At 38.3% G+C, this 21,317-nt stretch overlaps 2 protein-coding genes across 11 annotated transcripts in view; one reads left to right on the top strand and one right to left on the bottom strand.

The window, feature by feature from the left end:
• Nucleotides 1–87: 87 nt before the first annotated feature.
• On the bottom strand, nucleotides 88–5,347 carry LOC118414114 (pyridoxal phosphate homeostasis protein-like). The gene is made up of 8 exons (XM_035817897.1): nucleotides 5,160–5,347; nucleotides 3,539–3,646; nucleotides 3,107–3,142; nucleotides 2,404–2,479; nucleotides 1,821–1,955; nucleotides 1,356–1,498; nucleotides 840–938; nucleotides 88–423 (listed from the first exon to the last, which is right to left on the bottom strand). Exons 1-8 carry the CDS (start codon nucleotides 5,253–5,255, stop codon nucleotides 229–231), a joined length of 888 nt encoding a protein of 295 aa, XP_035673790.1. The 5' UTR covers nucleotides 5,256–5,347; the 3' UTR covers nucleotides 88–228.
• A 1,352-nt stretch (nucleotides 5,348–6,699) lies between these two features.
• LOC118414781 (dedicator of cytokinesis protein 1-like) overlaps nucleotides 6,700–21,317 on the top strand; it is a 45,491-nt gene continuing 30,873 nt past the window's right edge. For 7 of the 10 annotated variants that reach the window (XM_035819025.1, XM_035819022.1, XM_035819017.1 and 4 more), the window contains exons 1-16: nucleotides 6,700–6,820; nucleotides 13,572–13,655; nucleotides 13,968–14,064; nucleotides 14,360–14,459; nucleotides 14,640–14,681; nucleotides 15,110–15,258; nucleotides 15,690–15,777; nucleotides 16,601–16,782; nucleotides 17,121–17,202; nucleotides 17,681–17,744; nucleotides 17,875–17,946; nucleotides 18,081–18,156; nucleotides 18,346–18,428; nucleotides 19,966–20,091; nucleotides 20,483–20,607; nucleotides 20,936–21,107. In XM_035819025.1, the coding sequence (XP_035674918.1) occupies nucleotides 6,778–6,820; nucleotides 13,572–13,655; nucleotides 13,968–14,064; nucleotides 14,360–14,459; nucleotides 14,640–14,681; nucleotides 15,110–15,258; nucleotides 15,690–15,777; nucleotides 16,601–16,782; nucleotides 17,121–17,202; nucleotides 17,681–17,744; nucleotides 17,875–17,946; nucleotides 18,081–18,156; nucleotides 18,346–18,428; nucleotides 19,966–20,091; nucleotides 20,483–20,607; nucleotides 20,936–21,107 (1,585 nt within the window). In that variant the 5' untranslated portion in view covers nucleotides 6,700–6,777. The remainder of the gene's footprint in view (nucleotides 6,821–13,571; nucleotides 13,656–13,967; nucleotides 14,065–14,359; nucleotides 14,460–14,639; nucleotides 14,682–15,109; nucleotides 15,259–15,689; nucleotides 15,778–16,600; nucleotides 16,783–17,120; nucleotides 17,203–17,680; nucleotides 17,745–17,874; nucleotides 17,947–18,080; nucleotides 18,157–18,345; nucleotides 18,429–19,965; nucleotides 20,092–20,482; nucleotides 20,608–20,935; nucleotides 21,108–21,317) is intronic. The other 3 variants (XM_035819023.1, XM_035819019.1, XM_035819026.1) reach the window with 2 other exon arrangements.

Below are 21,317 nucleotides of genomic sequence, written 5' to 3'. Positions count from 1 at the left end.
GGTCCCGTGTCTGGGGAGAGCCATACCCCAGGCACGTTAAAGAACAGGAATGAAGCGATGGTCCCTTGAAAAAAATCACCAATGAAATGCATTTGCACTAAAAGCCTTTTATTTCTCACACTTCTGATAAATAAGAGTTTCCATAGGAACTGGAATCCTCCCTGCATAGTAGCAGTTTGGATTTTCAATTTCATTCACTGCTGCTAAAAAGTTCAACTTTTTTTCATATTATGAGTTCACATTTACAGCATCTAATTTTTGTCTGGTGCTCTCCACTTTGTCAGTAGTTGTCTGCTGCTGCTGGTCGTTAGGTGTGGCATTTGGGTTGTTGGGTGTGGTCTTCGGAGGAGGTTTAGAGCCTGGATATTGTCTTGCTCCAAAAATGGTGCTGCCAACTCTGATATTTGTACTGCCCACTTCAATCTGACATAAAAGATTTAAAAAGGTATTAGGCAATAGTACGATGTTATTGCATGACTACTACCAATCAAAACATGTACACAGTTCAATGTGGTATCCTCATGAGTGAAACAATATCTTGTCTGAAGGTCATACATGTACCATAAGGAATAGTCTTAGGAATGACAGTTAAACTTCTACTACACCTTTTCAGAGGATTTACAATGACAATTATCTAATAATTCTGTCTAATTATAGATAAAACTAAACACAAGACTTTGTTATCAATTGTGACGTACTGTTTGGAAAATGTTTTATTGCAACTACATGTACTAGATAATGATAAAATCAAAGTTACAAAGTCCCCAAAAGTTTTCAGAGTACATTAGTGTTATAAGAAAATAAATAGATAAAATAAGGCAAGGAAGAAGACAACTTACAGCATGTTCAAAGTCTGTAGACATGCCCATGCTCAGTTCCACATCTTCAGGTTGGAGGTTGAAGGTCTGGCATATATTTGTTCTACACTCCAGGAGCACCTGTCAACATGTAATATACACACACAGCTCAAAATCCTTGTTTCTGCATACCTGCACTGGTGCAGGTAACATTAGAAATTACCTGCACCAGACAAATTTTACCTGCACCACTCTCAGTTTAGGAAGTATGAATCATACTAAAATTGTTTAGGAACCATTGCTATTTTTTTTCTTTTATACTTAATAGGTGGTCACAGTCAATGCAGCTAATAACAATCCCTATACATCTAAATCAAAGGAAATTTATGTATAAAACCCAGTACATGGACCAGTGCAGGTTAGGTGCAGGTAGATATCAGAAATGCCTGCACAGATTCAATTTTACCTGCACTAACCTGCATATGCAGGTGGTATTTCGAGCCCTGACATATTTTCAACTGACCATCGTAATGATCTACATAACTGATTAGTACTGACCTGGAAGTCTGGGTTTGGTCCGTTGCGCAGGTCATAGTCGTACACACCTATAGTCATGATCCCCACGGCTTGCAGGTGTGGACAATTCTCCACAACATGCTTATACAGGTCACACACCTTCTCAGGGGATGTACCATGTTTTTCTGCAAAGTGAAAAAAACTTTAACTTGTCTGCAATGCTTCACATTGAACAGTATCATGATTTTACAGGAAGATTACTAGTTTATGCAAGACTTTGTACTCTGCAGCACTTAGTGGTGATATTTGAAGAGCCATACAAGGTTTTGTCAACTTCTTGGAATCCTGAAAAATTGAAAATGAAACAACAGTACAAAAGAATGTTGAATATGTTATCATATCTACTTGCACTTAGTTTCAATCAACATAGCATATCCTCAAAGTTACAAAAAGGACTGCGTTAATCAAGGAGAACTAAAGACAAAGAATGAAAAAGTGACTTATTACGTTCTTCCCTGCTGGTGTTGACTTGGATCATGACTTTCAACCTGTCTGTTCTGCCCAATTTTTCCCAGGATGCATTGATGGCCGTAGCTAGCTTCTCTGAGTCAACAGTTTCCACCATATAAAGGTTTGGTATACCTATGGAGTACAGATATTTGGTGACATGTGGTGTAGAAATTAACATTCAACTTAAGATCCTCTATTCTTTGTACATGTGCAATGAAAAACTAATCGTTAAAGCTTTAGATGTCAATGATCATCTATTGGACTTGTCAGTTTTTACTTCACAGGCTTCAGATGGCAAATTAATGTATTCCAAAAATAGACAATACAAAAACTGCTCAGGATACAACTGTGATTTTTATTTACTACATATTTTCTTTTGGTAGTCCTATCTTAGGACTATTACTATCATTGATTATGGCTATAAAAGTTTTAAGACTGAAGGAAGGGGAACAGTGAAAAAAGGGAGGGGAGATATTTGAAATAGGGGATCAGGAGAGAGTGTGAGTAAAAATGTTTCTCACAGCCTATCTGTCAAGGTGCAAATTGAATAGACAAGCCCACACCAAATTGTCACACTTACCAGTGACCTTATTGACTTTATTCCTTTGCAGGTGTCCAATGAAGTGCCATCTGATGTCATTTAGCTGGCCTACAATCTTGAAAGAATTGTAACACATACAGTGTATGAGATTCAATATTCTGGAATGGCTTGATACGATACTGAAATTATACAATATTCAATATGCACGAGATGGGTACTGGGTAAGCAGGGCTCGAAATACTGGGTGCATGTGCACCCAGGTGCACCCAAAATTGAAACTGTGCACCCAATTTTTTTCAGTGGGTGCACAGAGTGCACCCAAATATTTTCTTAGGTTTATGTATGGAAAAATATAGAGTATACTACTATACATTATATTCTTGAGATCTAAGTGTTAATAATAATAAAAAATGTCTGTAATGTTACTTGTTTAAGAATTTGATAGCTTGTAACTGAGTTTTGTTGTTAGTTTTCTTTTTACATTCTACTTAAATTTAAGCGGTGCACCCACAAATATTTTGGTGCACCCATTTTTTTAAGCTGGGTGCACCAGTGCACCTAATCCCAAAAATGAATTTCGAGCCCTGGTAAGGGAATGTTACAGTAGAGGACTTACAGGCTAATTTGATTGGCTGATTGTTGTACAACACTGCTCACTGGAGTTTAAGACAATTGGTTCTATGTAGACTTTTATGCATGCACTGATGCAGTGCTTTCACCAATAGCACCCATGTCACCTTACCTCTGGATCTGATGCTTTATCTGTCAGTTCTTGCACCTAGGGATTCAGAGAAAGCAAAAATTTAGCATAGTGTTTGCAGAAGTCCACTTCAAAACAGTAACCTTATTGTGTCTGTGTGTCTGAATGAATACAAAAAAGCAAATAAAGGTCCAGGTACATTTCAACAGAAAGCACAAGTTGCAGAAATATGAACTAAAGTTTTTCCAATATGTCCATCAATGACTTGACAAAACTAAAGATGACCAGCAATTACTGGACACATACTTGATATAGCTAACATCATTACTACATACTTAGCATCTAACTTTTCACAAGGCACAAATGCCAGTCTTTTATAACCATGGCAAGTGATACCTTCACCAAAAAAACAGGAAATTTCTAACAGAAATTGGGTTCATATACCTGAATAACATGCAAACATAATCTACTCACATAATTCTCCCCAAAGTGCCTCTGACCAGCTTTATATGCAGACAGGATCAGTTCCTTGGGTTTGGTCTTGGTGACTGCCACCAAACGAGGCTGTACTTTTGGCAGATGCTGAGGGAGGGAAGAGAGGTTAACAGCCCACCTAGTCTCTACCAGACTCCATAGGCTGATGTAAAAATAATTGAAATTGGTCAAATAGATGAAACAATATACCAAAGGATGGCCAGAGGAGTTTGGTACCTTGGTTGCAAACTGTACACCTATGATAAGTTGGGGCAAACCCGCAAGGAAAAACACATTTTTCCTAAGTTAAACAGGACGCTCGGAACATTCCCAGGACTGGTACCCGAACATCTCCGGACCCATTCAAAATGGTGGCCCAAATGTTTGAATAGTGATAAATGTTTGTAATAGGTCATGTTGTGGAGTACTTTGGGGTTTTGAGACGGCTAATTATAACCCCCCAGCGCATTAGACAGACTTCGGGGAAGGCAGGGACATGCAAAGAATGGGAAGAAAAAGGTATCTTCATGCGCTGGAAACGCAAAAAACGTTATCGCTCAGGGTTGAACAAGTTTTCTAAAATCCACTTGTCCTATCGGGCAAGCACATAAAAAATGTACTTGCCCGAACCAATTTTTCACTTGCCCAAAATTCAAATGTCACTGTTACTAGTATATGCATTTTCACTTCCAGCAATGGAATTCTCTGTAGACAATTGCTTGATGTCATGACTGTAAAAAGTAACAAGTATATCAAAATTGCACTAAAATCAATGGAAAAATCTTACTTGCCCGATCGGACAAGTGGGGTAGGACATGCACTTGCCCGAACAGCACTTTCACTTGCCCTGGACAATAGGGCTAGTGGACTTGTTTATCCCTGTCGCTAATGGATCTTGCCCCAACGTCACAGAAAAAGAACACTGTGTATTAGAAGTAAAAATATGTTTTTTTTTTATGTGTTGAAGTGTGGTCCCAGCTACACATATGGCTGCATAATGATCTCTTCTGTCTACTTGCCCACTTTGGACTACCAACCAATGGAGTCTGTTAGAGACTAGGTGCTACATGTAACCTGTGTATGAAGGGGCAGTCATCTTCTTTGAGTGTTGGAGTTTATGTCTCCTTACTAAGTACTTAGGTTCAAAGTTCAAACCATGTGGCTGTTAAAATGATCCCGTACATTGTAATTTGTTACTGCAACCTCAGCATCCCTGTAGGACTTGCGGTAGATGAACTGTACTAATTGCGACCGGTGTCACAAGCAGTTGCCACCAAATCAAGGACGTTAAAACCGCCTTGACCTCAACGTTGTTTTTAGAAGAAGGACGTGCAAGACTAGCTAAACGGGACATTATTTGCGACAACCCTCAACGTTGTTTACAATAAACGTCAAACTGGGCAAAATGCAACACGTAATATGTAATATGTAGGAGGGTTAAGGTTTATATAATTTCAAGTCGAACGAAATCTGGTTTGTACAGTGCTTCGCTGGAAGCGTCGCCAAAAATAGAACATGAACTAGGTCACAGTGTAGAGGGCGTCCTTCCTACCCGACCTCCCAGTCTCCACTTCTCGGTAATCAAGCCACATCGGCACTTCCAGGCGTTCCTTAACCTTACCTCGGGCCGTTTAGCAGCCGCAGTCTGTACACGATCGAGAACAGAGCGCAGAGCACGGCCCACTTCGCTGTCGACCATCGCTGCAAATCTTCGCATACCCAAATGTTCACAACGTCAGACCTGACCTCTATGACCTCACGTAGGCCATACCACTCTTTCCGGTATGGGGGTTGTCAACCTTGCCTTCCTTTTAAATAGCTCTTTCTTTGTCCTCCGACGTCTGTTACGCTCATCCTACTTTCTCTGAGTAACGTTAGAGGAGAAAATCGTGAGCTTTTTGTTATATGCTGTCTTTTTCGGACAGCATACAAAAGAGGTCACGATTCCCCCTCAACCTCTGCTTTCAGAGTAATGATTCGGTGCTCCCCGCCTTGGATTCCTTGCTATAATCATCTGAGACCGAGCATCTAAAGTTTTATTTAACTTTTATCATTGTTACCGTGATTAACTATTCGCAAAATGAAATATCATTATCGTGATAGTTTCGTAGCCATTTGTTTGTTTGTTTTAAACAACGCCCGGCGGTTGAAAGAGGAAAATCATGGAGGCATCTAACCCAATCACAATCACGTTACATCACTAATGAAAATTAACCCAATAAATTTACTTGAATCTGGCATGTTTTACTCCCGTCCAAAGTGACGAAGGCAGAGAAAAATGTATCAGTTTTTATGGCATATAACGTGCTCATTTTACAGCTACTTTGGTACGATTAACAGTATGGTCGAATTTTTTGGAGCAAATGAATGAAGATCGATGTGCTCGAATGCCATCCATAAAAAAATCCATGTTGGTTTCATAATTTGATTGTATTAATGACTACTCCAAGCAGAGGTTGGGTTGCGGCATGGTGGGGATTTTACAAGCTCACCTGAGGGGAGCAAGACTGTAAAACATCCCGACCACCACTATACGTCTACAGTTATCTCCGCAAGTCAACCTCTGCTTGGAGAATATTGATGACATCCGATCGTATCAATTTTCGTCTGTTTCATTCGAATAAAAAAAAAATCCCAGAGGATGTCATCCATATAACGTTAACGTTATTGCGTCAATCAATTCTACATTTATAAATAAATGAATAACTTTAAAGTTTAAACATGGCAGAATCAGAAATGAATAAATACTAAAGATATTGTGGATGAAAGATAATCTCTTCTTCTCTTCCAAAATCAACAATCTACAAAAGCTGTAAAGGGCAAAAAAAAAGGACCGTCCTGGTGACATCTGACGTCTGACATGACATGAATTGAATTGACCCATCAGTTCCCGTAGTCTGACACTCCCACTGGATAATGGGGTCGTCCTGGATCATATGACCAGGAATCGACAAGCGCATCAACACGCTATTACCCATCGTTGTAGCTAAATATCATCTTCTGAAGTAGAGCATGACTTATGTGGACTTATCATGCTAGAAAATGTACAATTGAGACGTTTTGTTCAACCAATTTTTATATGTGTTATACGTGTTATTTTGAAAGGCAATATTGTATTGTATTTCATCATACCACTTTATGCTTTTCTGCGGTGGTCACAGATATTCAACATGGCGGAAGTGGAGTTTTGGGAAAGTTAGCATCGTTGGTTGCCTCCAAATCGTGAAGTACATCGCAAGATGACGCGCTGGGTGCCCACCACTACTAGGAAATATGCCGTAGGTGAGTACAGAGTCACCTGGGGTGTTAATTTTAGGGACCAATGACGGCAGCTAATCGATTTTTCAAGGGATTTTTTGGTGAAATTCCAGCGTCCTGAGGATGTTTTGCACCCTTCCGCTTTCGGCGAACGCCCACAAAAGCGTTTCCTGTTGTGCGTTTCTTTTGCCTTAAAATCGTCAAATTCGTTCCTGATCTCCATTTTACTGTATGTTTGTTGGTTCAGTCACATCCTACTATTAAACTTGTTGCTCGCGAAGTTTACATGTATCTGATCTGTTGATATATTTACGAGAAGAGCAGCAACAACCTTCTAACCTAATTTATGTATGTTGATCGGTAAAAACTAGATGTGGCTTCTTCAACTCATCTTTTTGTTTATTTCTCACCCCATCAAGATTAATGTTTATTGTGATCCTGTTGCTTGCAAATCAAGTAAACAGCCGTTAGTTTGCGCACATATTCACTTTTCAAGGTGATCTTCCACTCCATGTTTTGGACCAAGAAATTCACATATTACTACATGACAACAAGTTAACAGTATCACGATCACTGTCATTCAGAACAACCTTTGTATCTGGAGGAGTTCAGGCCCTATGTTTGGCACTCTAGTCAAATGATGTACTGTAGTTACCTCCATGAAATGTCATGGAATGGAGGTTATATTTTCTGTTATGTGTCTCTGTCTGTGTAGATGATTACTCAAGAACGGCTGGATGGATTGGTTTCATACTTGTTGTGTTGGTGGGGTGTGATGAAAGCTCGAATCGATGAGATTTTGGGAGCCGTATCTGTCGTTATAATCGATGTAATAATATCAGAAATCACCCCTATATTTGAGATATATTGGTACAGGCATCGTGCTTTATGTGTTTGTTAATGGGCTTAGCTCCAAGCAGATGGTGAGGTGACAGCTGTTAGCAGACGGGGTTGGCGCCAAGTATTCATCTTACAGTTGGTGTAGGGCTGTCAGAGGAAAGTGTGCATCTCGTTTTTGTACCATGTGAACAGCTGATGTTATGACATATTGGTGGAAAATCAAATCACCATCTGACTAAAGTTGGCCACATCCCTTCTTCTTTCTGAGTTTCCCAACTTCCTCCCACCACACAGCTCTGAGGCACATACTAGTATTCGAACCTCAATAATGCTGACAACCTTAGACATTTTAAATGCCAAACATCAAGCTTAAGGAACACCACGCTACCATATGCCGTCGACCTCTTAAACGCACATTACACAATTAAGTGTCACATTTTGATAATTACTAATCAGATGGACATCCTCTGTGTCATTAAATAAATACACCACTACTTTCCCATAACATTTATATTATATAACCATTACTCTCAAATACAACTGACTATAAACATACATACCATCCACAAAAAAGCAATAAATATTTCATGGAGGTATGAGGTCCCCGAACTCTAGTTTTTAATTCTGTTTGCTTGCATACTCTTTGGAACCCACTTGTTGTATAATTTCACACTTAGCTGTGCTTCAGTATATATATGACATGGTGAGAGTTAAATTATGCTACATGTTTTAAACCTGTTGTCAAATAATGAATGAAGGAAGTTATAGATGAATTAGTTGAATAGTTTGTAGTTGAATGAATGAATAGATGCATGGATGGTCACCATGAATTAAACAAAGAAAGAATAAAGATAAAGTAAGTTAACAAAATTTATATTTCCATACAGAAGTAGTATCCTACATACCGAATTCAAATTGATTGAAGTGCCTGGATAAACTTTGTAAGACACTACAATACATACAACTCCAACTTGCTTGGCAACTACATGTATGTTAAGAATTACTGTAAATCAATTTAGGTTCACAGAAATTTAATTTTGCGGTACTACATGGAAAAATGCAGTATTCGTGGTGGTTTTGAGTTTGCAATAGCATTGTATACTGTAGTCACTGTAATTTTGTTTGCGATGGTTTTGTGTTCACGGTGAAGGGGCCACAGCAAAAACTGTGAACAGAAAACCACTGCAAACATTTCTGCATTTACAGTTATGTCATGTTGAAGGACCTTTATTTCATAAAAAAGACAGTAGAAAATCCTGATTTAACGGCTAACTAGGCAAACCACAAAGTCATTCCATGGTAGAGAAAAATCAGTGAGATTGTTATGTACTGTATCCTGAAGTGCACTGTTGCTATTGCTGACAGCCTACGTCTTCAGTAAATAAACATGTAGGAGATATAAACCCTGGTAGTTGACTTCCTGACCCATACCATAATGTACCTATGTGGGGTATGTTCCCAAGTACTTCAACTATTTGTACATGTATAAACTAAACTTCACTTGCAATGGCAGTAGAATTGTGAAATTTAGTGAAGGACAAAATAAAAATATTGCTTCTATATAGAGGTTTTTGGAACACGTTGAATTGGTTGTGAAACAATTTCAAACAAATCATTCATTCATTGATTGATAGGATTAATTGGGAGGTGCTGCACATCTAAACAATAATTATGAATCAATCAACATGTCAAAACACAAGAGGTAACAGGCTCATTTTAGTCTTTGCTTACAATTTTGTGCTTAGATACTCATTACAACTACCAGTATGGCACCAAAACAACATGGGTGTTGTCATTCAACCTCTAGACATGGGTCTTGTCAATAAATCTGTTGACTAAGAATACAGCAGAATGACACATCTCATATGAGTATTCTAACAGAAAAGGAATTGACAAAAAGATTCTAGAAATGGATGGTGTATATACCAATGTGTCAAAGGTAGTTGTTTGTTACAATAAAAATTTTTCAGGTCAGGTAGATGTAGATTTACTGCTTCCACTTGTGGATCCCCTGCTGGTAAAATGGAACATTCCAAATTCAGACACTGTTACTTCCTGTCCTGGAGGAAGATGATCCTGATGTCTGACCTTTTAACCTTCAGCCTACAATACCAATCTAGGTTTTGAGTGTATAATTGGTCAACACTTGTCATTTGGGCAATACTGTATACATACACACAGTTTTCAGTGTACCAACAGATTGAACACATGAGTTGCTTTGTATGTTTATGGGCCAGCTGTTAAATGGTACAAATCCCTTAGATTCTGAGCTGCTATGAAGGTTTGCTGTGACCATATCAACCTGCCATTGCAATTAATCAAGGAATGATTTGACATGTTTATGGTATTGCTGGACATGTGATAGGTTAGAATGCAGAATGCCCTTTTTTAGATAGAAGCAAAAATGTGGAGGCATCAAGTCCTCACATCTGTACATGTACTGTGTCTATTTAGTTGTTTTGATAAGTTGCCAGCTTTAGTTCTCTTGGGTCTTTTGTAAGTCAATTGGTACATGTATCACAAGATTTGTGTGGTGAGTGCATGATCTTGAGCTAACTTTGAGTTAGATGTACATGTATTGTAGGTTCTCCCTGACCCTGTTCATTTCCCTGCAACAACTTTTGTCGACTACATGTACGAGGTATCCTTCAGTCAACACTTGAAAGACAGTTCTCCCGTTATTGTTAACAAAGTATTACTTTGAAGAAACAAGTATTATTGTGTTTACCTGTTAGTTACCAAACATTTGCTTACAGCTATGTACATGTGTCTGTATTATGGTATGATCCTTGATTTAAAGCTGTTTACACTAGAAAAGATGTTACAAAAATAGCCTTTCTGAACTGAACGTATTTATGTTGATATCTACACCCGTCATCAAAGCAGTACTATGAGGGAAACCTCCTGTTCTGTTTCCTTATGATATGGTCATCCGTGAGTAGCTGAGCCCTTTATGTGAGTTATCATGTAACAAAAGGGTGCAGTCTTTTTTAAGCTTTACAGCCCTTACCTCAAGAGCAATAACAACACTGTAATAACGATTATTTAGGGAAAATTTGTTTTGATGTAAGGTAAATATAGTACAATGTATGTATAATATATGTAAATGAAAGATATGAAAACTATGTGAACTTCATATTTTCCTGATGGCATGGTATGCTAAAATTGTGTCAACTGACAATCAATGAATATGTGTGTGGTGCCTATCCTGGAACTTTTTATGGTTTGCTCCTTTTACTGAATGCATTTAGACTGTATCTTTTAACTCTGTTCCTACATTATCGTTGTAGTTGTACTTACACATGCAACATACGAATGGTTAGTCATCCATAAGTAATGGATTGTGAGCATTATTATTCAGATAACTCCCAGGGACATTTATCTCACATCAAGTCATTATAATTATCTTCTCCATTTATTCCCAACAGGCCCAAGTCATTACTGATAGACTTTATTAAACACCCTCCAGTGTTCCATGCAGGATTTAAGTGGGAGAAAATTGAGGACTGATTTGGTCAGAAGCCAATAATTGACAGTATAATCTGTCCCTCAGGAGCTGCAGCTAGTTTAGGGCATAAATAACACAATGTGCCACCATTCTTGGAGTAATGAAAAATCAAATGTTGACTCCGTCATAGCAAAGATGAAAGCAAAACTTCCATGATTAATTAAGGGTGATTGATTGATTTATGAGTAATGAGTTGAGGGCAAAGGGAACAATATAGCGTATTTAAGGAATACTTTGAAGATTGTGCTATTAAAATATCAACATGAAAGAAAAAAAGGTTATATCTTGCAGTGCCACATCATGTCATTGAATACTGTTATAACTTATATATTTTCATTCAGGATTGGTGCTTCATATTGTGTACCCATCTTGGATGAGGCTCATAGATAAAGGTGCTCCCTTGGTGTTTCTCAAATGTTCATCAGGATAGACACAGAATATTTTCTAGGACAATTCACAACAATCACCATGAAGCAGCAAGTAGTTACTAGTAGTGGTGCAGTATAGCCTTGACATTCCAATGTTGTTTTTTTCTCAAAGTAATTAGTCATGATAAAAAGCCATTCCAGCCTTGTGAGACGGCCAAGAACAAGAACTGATGGTTTGTACCTATGTCACTGCTCTAGCATCACACCCAGCACAGCAAGCAGGGAGCTCTTCTAATGTGTATCTTCCATATGGTGTACCCTATAGAATCGTGGATAATTATGAGTTATACTACTGCAAAATGGTAACCAATATACAGGGATTAAACTTCTACAATAGTCCATAACAGAAAGACTGTTGAAGCAATCAGTCATTACACTTGACTTGACAGGCCCTTAATCGAAGTCATGATTAGAAACATTTTTGGCTTGAATTTATGTGACTGTAGTAACTGACCACATGTTTTTATCTCAAGCATAGAATTCAAGAGGGAAAACCTGTACCAATAAAGCTAGTAACTGTAGCTGTAGGCTGTCCGGCAACAGGAAAATCAATGGTACTCAATCTTTCTCTTGATGAGGATATACAGAATATACTCAGTACATGTACAATACATTGTACATGCAGGCTTTCTAGAAAATGCTGTAACACCGTGCATGTATCTGGGTAATTGTATTCAATATCATAGATCTATCTGAAAAGAAAGCATTATCTGGTACTACTACCAGTGTACACATAGGTGGAGATGTCTTGGCCAGCAGTATGTAAGCAATATTGGATTTTGGAGTCGGTATTTATAAAAAATATGGCCTCCTTCTGTCAATATTGACCATGGTAAAATCCTAACTGATATCAGCCCTACTGTGGCTAAACAGCCCTAACAGCTGGTATTATCATTTGATTTGATAATTTGTTCAAGTGACCTATGAAGTGATAACTGGCCATACCGGTATAGTAGTAGCCTTATACTGTAGATACATGTAGCTGGTTCGTCCATAGCTTTCATTGCTCCTAAGGTGAAGGGGAGTTACAACAGACTGTGTTTACCAGCCTAGGAAAGTGATAAGAAACATGGCAGCCATGGGCGTGTGGATAACTAGTTGAGCCCACCATTTTCAGTTCCAACAGAAATTACAACATTCTGTGGTATCAATGATAGATGATGCACAACATTCATCACTCAGTCCCACAGTTCTTATGATGACATACCATGATGTTCAATCAGCAGTAGGAAGGATCACAAGGCTTGAGTGTTGCTTGTGTAGTTGCTGTAGGTATTTTCCAGACCATATGGCTGCTACAGATAGCAGCTTGTTTTTGTACCCTACTGGTTTAAGCGTTAGCAGCTGTTATTTTGTTAGCCCTCTGTCTATGTTGTATTTATCTATACTCTTTGTTAACAGGAGTTGAATATCATATCTGGAAGTTAGTGGAACACTACATGTACATGTATACTTGATATAATGGCTATTACTATGTCTTCTCCATTTCACTACCATCTACATTTGTACCTTGTGTTACGTTCCCCAACCCTAAAGGGGAAGGTCAGGAGGATTTAGTGTATAACCTGTTCCAGCTTTAGGGCTTCAAGGAAAGAAGTTAAAAATGTCAAACTAGCAGTGTGGCAATGCAGGTTTTGAAAAAAAAAAGATGCAAAGTCATTTATCTTAGGAGGAAACAAAAATGTACCATATTGCACATTTTAGATTGCCACAATGCCTGAGTTGCAACGTCGTTATTATCTTGCAAGGAATAAGGGTATCACGAACACATGTTTTATGGAATAGAATTCTAACTTTTTATTGCAATGCAAATCATATGCACAATACAGGAAAGGCCAAGGACAAAACTATTCTGCTAGTGATGATGATGTTTGTGCTCTGTAACAGTGTAAAGCCAATGAAGAACAGAAAAGGGAACAAGAGGGGGCATGTTTTCGCCAATTAGCCTTATTAAGAGGGAAATACATGTAAGGCTAAATTTGTGCAACTTATGTTCCAGCTATCTACAATTACCATGGAAATGGGGAGACCAAGCTAGACCTGACTGTTGGAGACACACTGCATATACTGGAGGAGAATGATGGTATGTGCATGAATTAGTGAGGGACAAATCTCCAATTGGACAAGCAGATGTTGGGAGGAATAAATGTGATGTTTACCTTGCTGCCTGTTTCTGTTACAACCTACTTCTTGGGGAATGGAAAAGGTTTTGCCTCCCCAAATCAGCTTGGAGATAAGGACAAAAGATTGTCTTCTTATGTGCACAGTGTTTGAGGACTTATTATGCTCATTGACTTTACCTGGAAAGGAAAGAAATTCCATGACAAAAATAAAATGTAAAATGGTAATGGTTCTTGCTTTATGTTTATGAATTCTGAATTCTTATGAATTTCAGGTTGGTTCAGAGGCTTCAAGCTGCGGAACAAGTCAGTCAAGGGAATCTTCCCCACCAGCTATGTGCACATCAAGCAGGCAATGGTGGAGAATGCAGGGTAAGGCACAAATACACACAGAACAAAAATAAAAATATTGACTATATCAAGTAGAATGCCAGACATGATGTAAAACCAAAATGACCCTGGAGTTTAAGAAAGAAGTAATGTTTCAATAGCATGTCCTCCTGTGTTATTGCCCAGTGTATGGGATGAACGGTTTGTTCAGTCATTTAGAAATATAAAATGAAAGGTTTAGTTCTACTTCTCCTCTTACCGGTACTCACAATTCCTGTGCTCCATACTGGAATATATTTTGTTTGTAACTCTGGATGTTTTACATTACCTGACACAGGAAGTACAATGAAACTGTGGCACCAAAGGAGCCTAAGGTGGTGCAAGAAATGACAACAGTGCTGAGAGAATGGGGAGTGATATGGAAACAGCTATATGTGGTATGTTTTTGTTCAGTCTTGCAGTATCTATGGAATAAGTAGAAAAGTGGTTTTCAAGCCCTTGTGGAAAGTTTTTGAAGCGATTCTTTCAAAATTGCAGAAATGTTGTTTGTAAAATAGTACCCAGATATGGTGTTTCATAAATGTATGTAACATGCTGCCTTCTTCCACACTGTGTAGGATAGGGGAAACGATCCCTCCAGTGTGCCTAAAGCTGGAAAGGTACACTGGTGTTTATTTCTCACCTGGCTGTGATTGCCATGCTGATTGCCAGTTGAACTCCTTTTCCAATGCTAGGCTTTCTGATTCCAGTATTGTCACAATCATGGGGATGATGACCAGCTTCTCATCAAATCTTAAATCAAATGATTTGAAAGGAATGATTGGTATATTGATTATTTAGTCAGCTATCAATGATTATTCAGTTTGAAACAGTTACCTCTCCCCGCCTAGTCAGTCTGTACAAAAATTGATAGCTATAATTACAATCACAAATATGGTGATCTGACATTTAATCCAGCTCCTGCAACCATGCCCCCAAACAAGAGTGGCTTTCCATTCTTGAAGAGATAGTCCCACTGAAAAATGGACAAGATGTTTCTGATGGATGTACATTTGTATAGTTGATTTATCCTTTCTTGCCCATATAGAGACACAGCATGGACCTGTTTGATACAGTCAGGAAGATGATGTATGAGATGATTGACTGGCGAAGACAGATCATGTCGGGAACTCTTCCTGTGGATGAACTCAAGGAGCTGCAACAGCTGGTCACCTCCAAGATAGACTTTGGAAACAGGTAGTCATGCTACTTTGGTTTCAAAGCTTTAGATGCATATATATTGTAGGTAACTCTGACGTGGCAGTTTTCATCACATAATTGGAATGAGAGAGTAGAAAACTTTGATCAATTATCACCCTTTGTCACTCGTCTTCCTCTTGTCATAGATTGACACTAAAACTCAGTATCAAAGCCCAGACTCGGTTCTCTCCCGTCGTGGGAGTGTCTGCCCCACCTTGCAATTGTGATTTAATTGACAAGTACGGGGAATTTCTGACACAGACTGCTGATTTTAATTACAGACATACATTAACATACATTATCTATTGATGTTTTTTTTTTCTTCTCTGTATAAGCTTTTTGTTTGAGTCTTACATATAGAGAAGTCTATAAAAGAAGTACCAGTATGCATTGTATTGTTGAATGATTTATTCCATGTTGTCTGACAGGTTACTGGGGTTAGACCTGGTGGTGAGGGATGAACAGGGAGGGATCCTGGACCCTGAGACTACAGGAACCATCAGCCTGTACAGAGCTGTGAGTCATGCTCAACTCTACTCAATTTGACTGTTCCAAAGAATTAGTGGAAGAGGGGCACTTCCCCTTTGTTAGAGAGGGACAAATTAGTAATACTGTCAAGCCTGTCTGTAGTGGTTGCTCAAGGGACTGGCTAGATTTGACCAGTATGGACAGGTGGCCACTATAAAGAAAAGGCTGATTAACTGACCACTAGCAATAAGTGACAAATTTTATCAGTACCCACTGCAACAGTTCTGAGATACATTTATTCACATACACATGAACATTAAACAAGTAATAAACCATTAAACATAGAAACATTGTCAGTCTAAAATTCTATATAAGCATATTTCTATCATGACATATTTTTTTTTTGGCAACAGAAAAAAAATTGCTGAAACAAGTATGACTGAATGATTGAATGTAGATTTGCAGTACTTTGGACCCTCTTTTATTTTGCTTACTAAGCAAAATCCAGTTTCCTGCAATACCGTTCTATCTTGCTAGAAGTCTCTTTTGTAATGACATAATTTATGTGAGAATGTAAGAATCAAGGTTTTAAGATCAAAGAATTGGATTTTAAAAACTATTTAGACAAAATTTTGCTGTATCAGTATGATGTTTTAATTGATATGGACGAATGGTTTTAATTGAAGAAATTTGCAATGATTCTGGCGTGCCGGATTCTGGCATGCCGGATATCTGGCGTGCCTGATTCATCTGCCGGCATCATTTACACTGATTATTAAAGGTTTCAAAATATGAATGGCCTGAAAGACCGGAAATACCATAGTATTGTAAGACTATTAGTGTTTTTACATGATTTTTTTTTCTTTCCCAGCATGAGACAGCCACTGAAAGAATACAGAGAGAGAAGTCTATGCAGGGTGTGCAGAGGTCCTCCCAGACCCAGGCCACCTCCCACAACCTGTACGTGGTGGTGAAGAACTTTGTGTGCAGGGTGGGGGAGGATGCTGATGTCTTCATGGCGCTGTATGATGCCAAGGAAAACAGGTTCATCAGGTACAGGACAGAGCTTTTGTGCTGACATGCCCCCTTAGTTAGGGTTAAACATTGTATAGAAGGATTAAATGACAAAATTAAATGAATTTTGGACAAATGTACAATGGATTTAATGCTGTTTGCTACATGAACATATCTGTCAATATGGCACATGTGCCAAAAACTTAACCGGATGCGCTTAACATAACTACAAGGTCTACATTGTATGAGGTTTGGGTAGTGGTTGTGTAAAATCAAAACATATTTGCTTAATTCAAGTCAAACATTAAAAGAAAAGAAATAGCACAAGCTGCTCAGTTTGCAGTATAAGTGTGCTGATTTCTCCATGTATTTTCCAGTGAGAACTATGTGGTGAGCTGGAGCCCACAGGGCATGCCCAAGGACATTGAGATGCTGAACAACCTCAGGGCAATCTTCACAGTAAGACTATCCAATTGCATTGCTTATGCCGATGTTTTATGTCTAATTTTAATGTTGTAAATTTAAATGATGGAAAACTGTATATGTAAGATGGAGGTGTCATCGATTTTTGACCCTGAGATGGACAGCTGCTTTTACAGATGTTAGTGAACAGTTTGAATTATGATTTACAATTGTACGGAAATTTTAGCCAGTTTTGACTGCAATCATGCAATGCATACAATTTTGAGTAATAGTTTATTCAAAATTAAACCAGTAGAAAAGTAAACCAGTAGAAAAATTAAAAACCTCTACAATTTCAAGGGCATAGAAAATTCTTTGATAGACAAAACTATCTGATTTAACAGTATTACAAGCCTTGTATAATAATACAATAGCTGTTTCACAAAATTGAGCTTCATGTCAATTGAGCTTCATGTCATATTGTACATTGACACACTGTTGTGAGGGAACTGTGACTAACCTCTTTTACACACAGGACCTTGGACAATATGATCTCAGAAGAGAAAAGATCTGTCTGCTGTGTCAGATCATCAGAGTAGGTGAGTGTGTCTTCAGAAGTACTATAAGATAGCTGTTGTTAAAGGTTACATCCTTTCAATTTTTTAGTTCCTTCCTTTGTATTTTTGTGTTTTCTTTATTACTGAATCTTATCTTCCATCTATCCCTTAGGACGCATGGACCTGAAAGAGGCAGACAACAAGAAGTTCACAAATGGCTTAAGAAGACCATTTGGGGTTGCAGGTAAAATAAAGTTATACAGTGCTTAAACTTCTGTTCAAGTTGTACAGATGTGATATGTTCTAGTTTTCACCATCATAATCCATAGCCAAGGCTTTTCGTGACAAACAATTGAACATCTAATTTTTTTTTTCCAGTGATGGACATTACAGATGTAGTAAATGGCAAGATGGAGTCAGATATTGAGAAACAACACTTCATACCATTCCAACAGTGAGTATAGGCGTCTTTTGCAAGATGGTATATACCTGTGCTTAAGAAGCATTCTTTATCTGTGTTTTTTCTGACGTAACATGAACATTTCAGACAGTCCCTATTTTTTCTTACAGATAACAATGTACTACATGTATTTTGATACCTACATGTACTTCTCTTGCTGTAATGTTTTTCTTTATTTTCCAGAGTTTCTGGGGACAATGACTTTCTGGAGGGAGTTATCAAGAAGGTGGTGTCTGCCAGGGGAGAGCTGAATCACAAGGGACAAGGTGCTTGCACAAGTTTCCTTGTCTGTAGATGATGACTGTCAGGATGCTTGCTTTAGTCATGAAATATTTGTGTTTCATTTTTTTCTACTTGTAAATGTAGCCTCATGAAATTAATACAGATCTATTTTATTTGTATGGTGATGGCCTTTGCTAAGGCCACACCAATTTAATTCGTTGGTTCTCGGAATCGCCGCTTCTAATTTTCCAAATTTCAAAAAAAAAAAAATTCCATTCAGTATACGTAATCGTGCTGCAAAACTTTGGTTCCGTTAGAGAAACAGAACGTCTGGAAAGTACCAGTGCGTTTACTTTTTCTCACCCCCAAGTCCTTTGCTACCAATTGATTCATATCTTTTTTGTTGCAAAGTATATTTAGGAACAAATAAATCATCGTAAATGAGATACACATGGGCATAACATAACGTAGCAGAACCAGAAGTTCGGCTGAGCATGTGCTCTCTCTCACACACACTTTCACATGCAAATTTTCAATTGAAACACAGAAATCGGCACCCAAACAAACAACTCAATAAATCAACAATACTTTTTCACTCTTGTGCCTCCATAGCCAACATGTTGTGATATGCCTGAAATGCTCAAAGTCTTCCAAATGGAGATGAAAATGAAGTCGGAAAATCTCGGGCGGCCATCTTTCTTTTGTTTTGGTCTGTAAGTCAAAAAAGCGCCCCCACGCTGTTTCTAGTGGAACTGCAGATTTGGCTAGATAATACCATTTCAGTGCTGATTTCAGTGATTTGCATGTAACATTAGGTTTTTCCAAGGAAGTTTAATCAAACTGCATCTTCATTTTTTGTCAACAAATAATTGTACATGTAACAAAAAGAGAGAATAAACCTATGGTTTTATGCAACATGTAGTTCAGTACTTTGGCTTGTTCATGTATTTTTGGGTGAGTGGAAGTATTTGTAATTTTTTTCCAATTTGCACCAGTCGACCATGAAATGTAATTAGAGCCTTGGATAGACAGATTCTTATCAACTCAGAGAGCAAATAAGTCTTCCAGCGATGGTATTTTATTTCTAGAGGCAAACTTAAATAATGTTTGTTGTTGTCGTTGCATCTCTGTAAAAATACTATATTAGTCTATTTGAGATGTTTTGTGAACATTTCTGTTTACTGTAGCAACTGTACATAATTTAATGTATATTGTACAAATTTATGCCAACATGCAATTTTGCATGTAATTTTAACTGATTAACTATTTCTATCACACGTATACCATGAGTTCAGGTCTGGACTAACCAGCCTGGACCTGAACCCAGACTTGTTGCAAGTTTTTTTTTTTTTTTTTTCGCCCTGTCGCTTCAATTTTTTTAGGAAAAAATCCGAGAACCAACAAATTAAATTGGTATGGCCTAAAGGACAATATAATTGGTATCAATAATATCAATACTGTCGCTTGTAAGGCAATGGGCAATCATGCACTTGTACCTGTGTATCAGTCCCAGTTTAGTTTAGTTAGACATACTGTCCCTGTAGCTTGTTATTCATACCTTTCTGACATGGTGTTTTACAGGGTTGTGGGTTTCTATGAAGATGCTGGATGGGGACATCAAACAGGTCAGGAAAGAGTATCCACATCTGGTAGATGGGAGGACAGCTGTTGCTAGGAAGATGGGCTTTCCAGAAGTTATCATGCCTGGTAAGAAACATGAACATTCTCTTTCCTGTCGCTGCTTACAGGGATGAAAATCTGCACTGAAAGTGGTTTGCTACTGGATGATGACTGCCTCACTATGATAACATTAAAAGTTCTTCTATTGCGGTTTGTACATTTACTTTTAATTATGACAGGTTGGTCGCTCTTTTGGTGATGCTTGACATTGTTTAGAACAGCCCTAGAAGAAGTACAATATCTTACCACCATTACAGTATTTTGATAAGTCAGGGACAGAATCCTTTTGGTGTTTCATTGTTGGATGGTTGATATATTTTTCATGATCATGATAGATGTATTTGAAAAATATCATCAATAACAAGAGAACAAAGATCAGAATGAGTTGTTATGTTTTTGTGACTGTGCCATTTCCCAGGCGATGTCAGGAATGACATGTACGTGACGCTGGTGTCAGGGGAGTTTGACAGAGGGACCAAAGCTCGTAACAAGAACGTTGAAGTGACGATGTGCGTGTGTAAGGACGATGGTTCTGTTGTACAGGTTGGTCATTTCACTTGTTTCAACATATATGACTTATATTTTGCAAGACCCAATACAGGTATAGGGTCTACATGCTTGGCTGTATCTATCTAAATAGGTCTGTATTTGTATACAGAGTTAAAAGTATCCTCTTTTCACTCAAAGTCACCATGAATTGCAATTGTCTTCAGGTCCAGGTGAGATCATGAAGATGACTGTTCTAATGAAGACTTTTGAATAAAAGGTCAAAACCAGTAACCCTTCTGATGCCTTAACAACTGTATCTCTATGAACTGGTTTTCCAAGTTGACTGTACTTCGTAGATAACTGTGTGCCCACCATGTTGCAGAATGTGATATTCACTGGTGCTGGGGTTCCCCCTGTGAGCGAGTACAAGTCAGTGATCTACTACCAGCAGAAGCAGCCGCGGTGGATGGAGACGATAAAGGTGGCCATCCCCATTGAGGACTTCTACGGCTCCCACCTCAAGTTTGCCTTCCGGCACAGGTCCTCCATGGAAGGTGAGGCTTACATCGGGGATTTGGACAGAAAATATCTTCCACTTAGACATTATCATCTTCTATCTGGGGGGGTAGTATCCTGTGAAGTCAAACTGTGCAAATGTTTTTGAATTCCTAAATTATACTGTGAGGGAGTTTATTGTGTGGGGAAATTTCGTCTATTCTAAAACCTCAATTTACTGAACTATGATGATTTATTGCACCTCGTGT

This window comes from Branchiostoma floridae, chromosome 4, assembly GCF_000003815.2.
Source record: "Branchiostoma floridae strain S238N-H82 chromosome 4, Bfl_VNyyK, whole genome shotgun sequence".
Classification (NCBI taxonomy): domain Eukaryota; kingdom Metazoa; phylum Chordata; class Leptocardii; order Amphioxiformes; family Branchiostomatidae; genus Branchiostoma; species Branchiostoma floridae.
This window is presented reverse-complemented; position numbering and strand designations above follow the sequence as displayed.

Excerpts from the sequence above, each read along its gene's own strand:
- LOC118414114 (XM_035817897.1), bottom strand. The coding sequence starts at position 5,255 with ATGCGAAGATTTGCAGCGATGGTCGACAGCGAAGTGGGCCGTGCTCTG. Across the intron at positions 1,499-1,820 it reads CAACACCAGCAGGGAAGAAC|AAAAACATGGTACATCCCCT; the intron begins GTAATAAGTCAC and ends TTCACTTTGCAG. Across the intron at positions 424-839 it reads CTACAGACTTTGAACATGCT|ATTGAAGTGGGCAGTACAAA; the intron begins GTAAGTTGTCTT and ends CTTTTATGTCAG.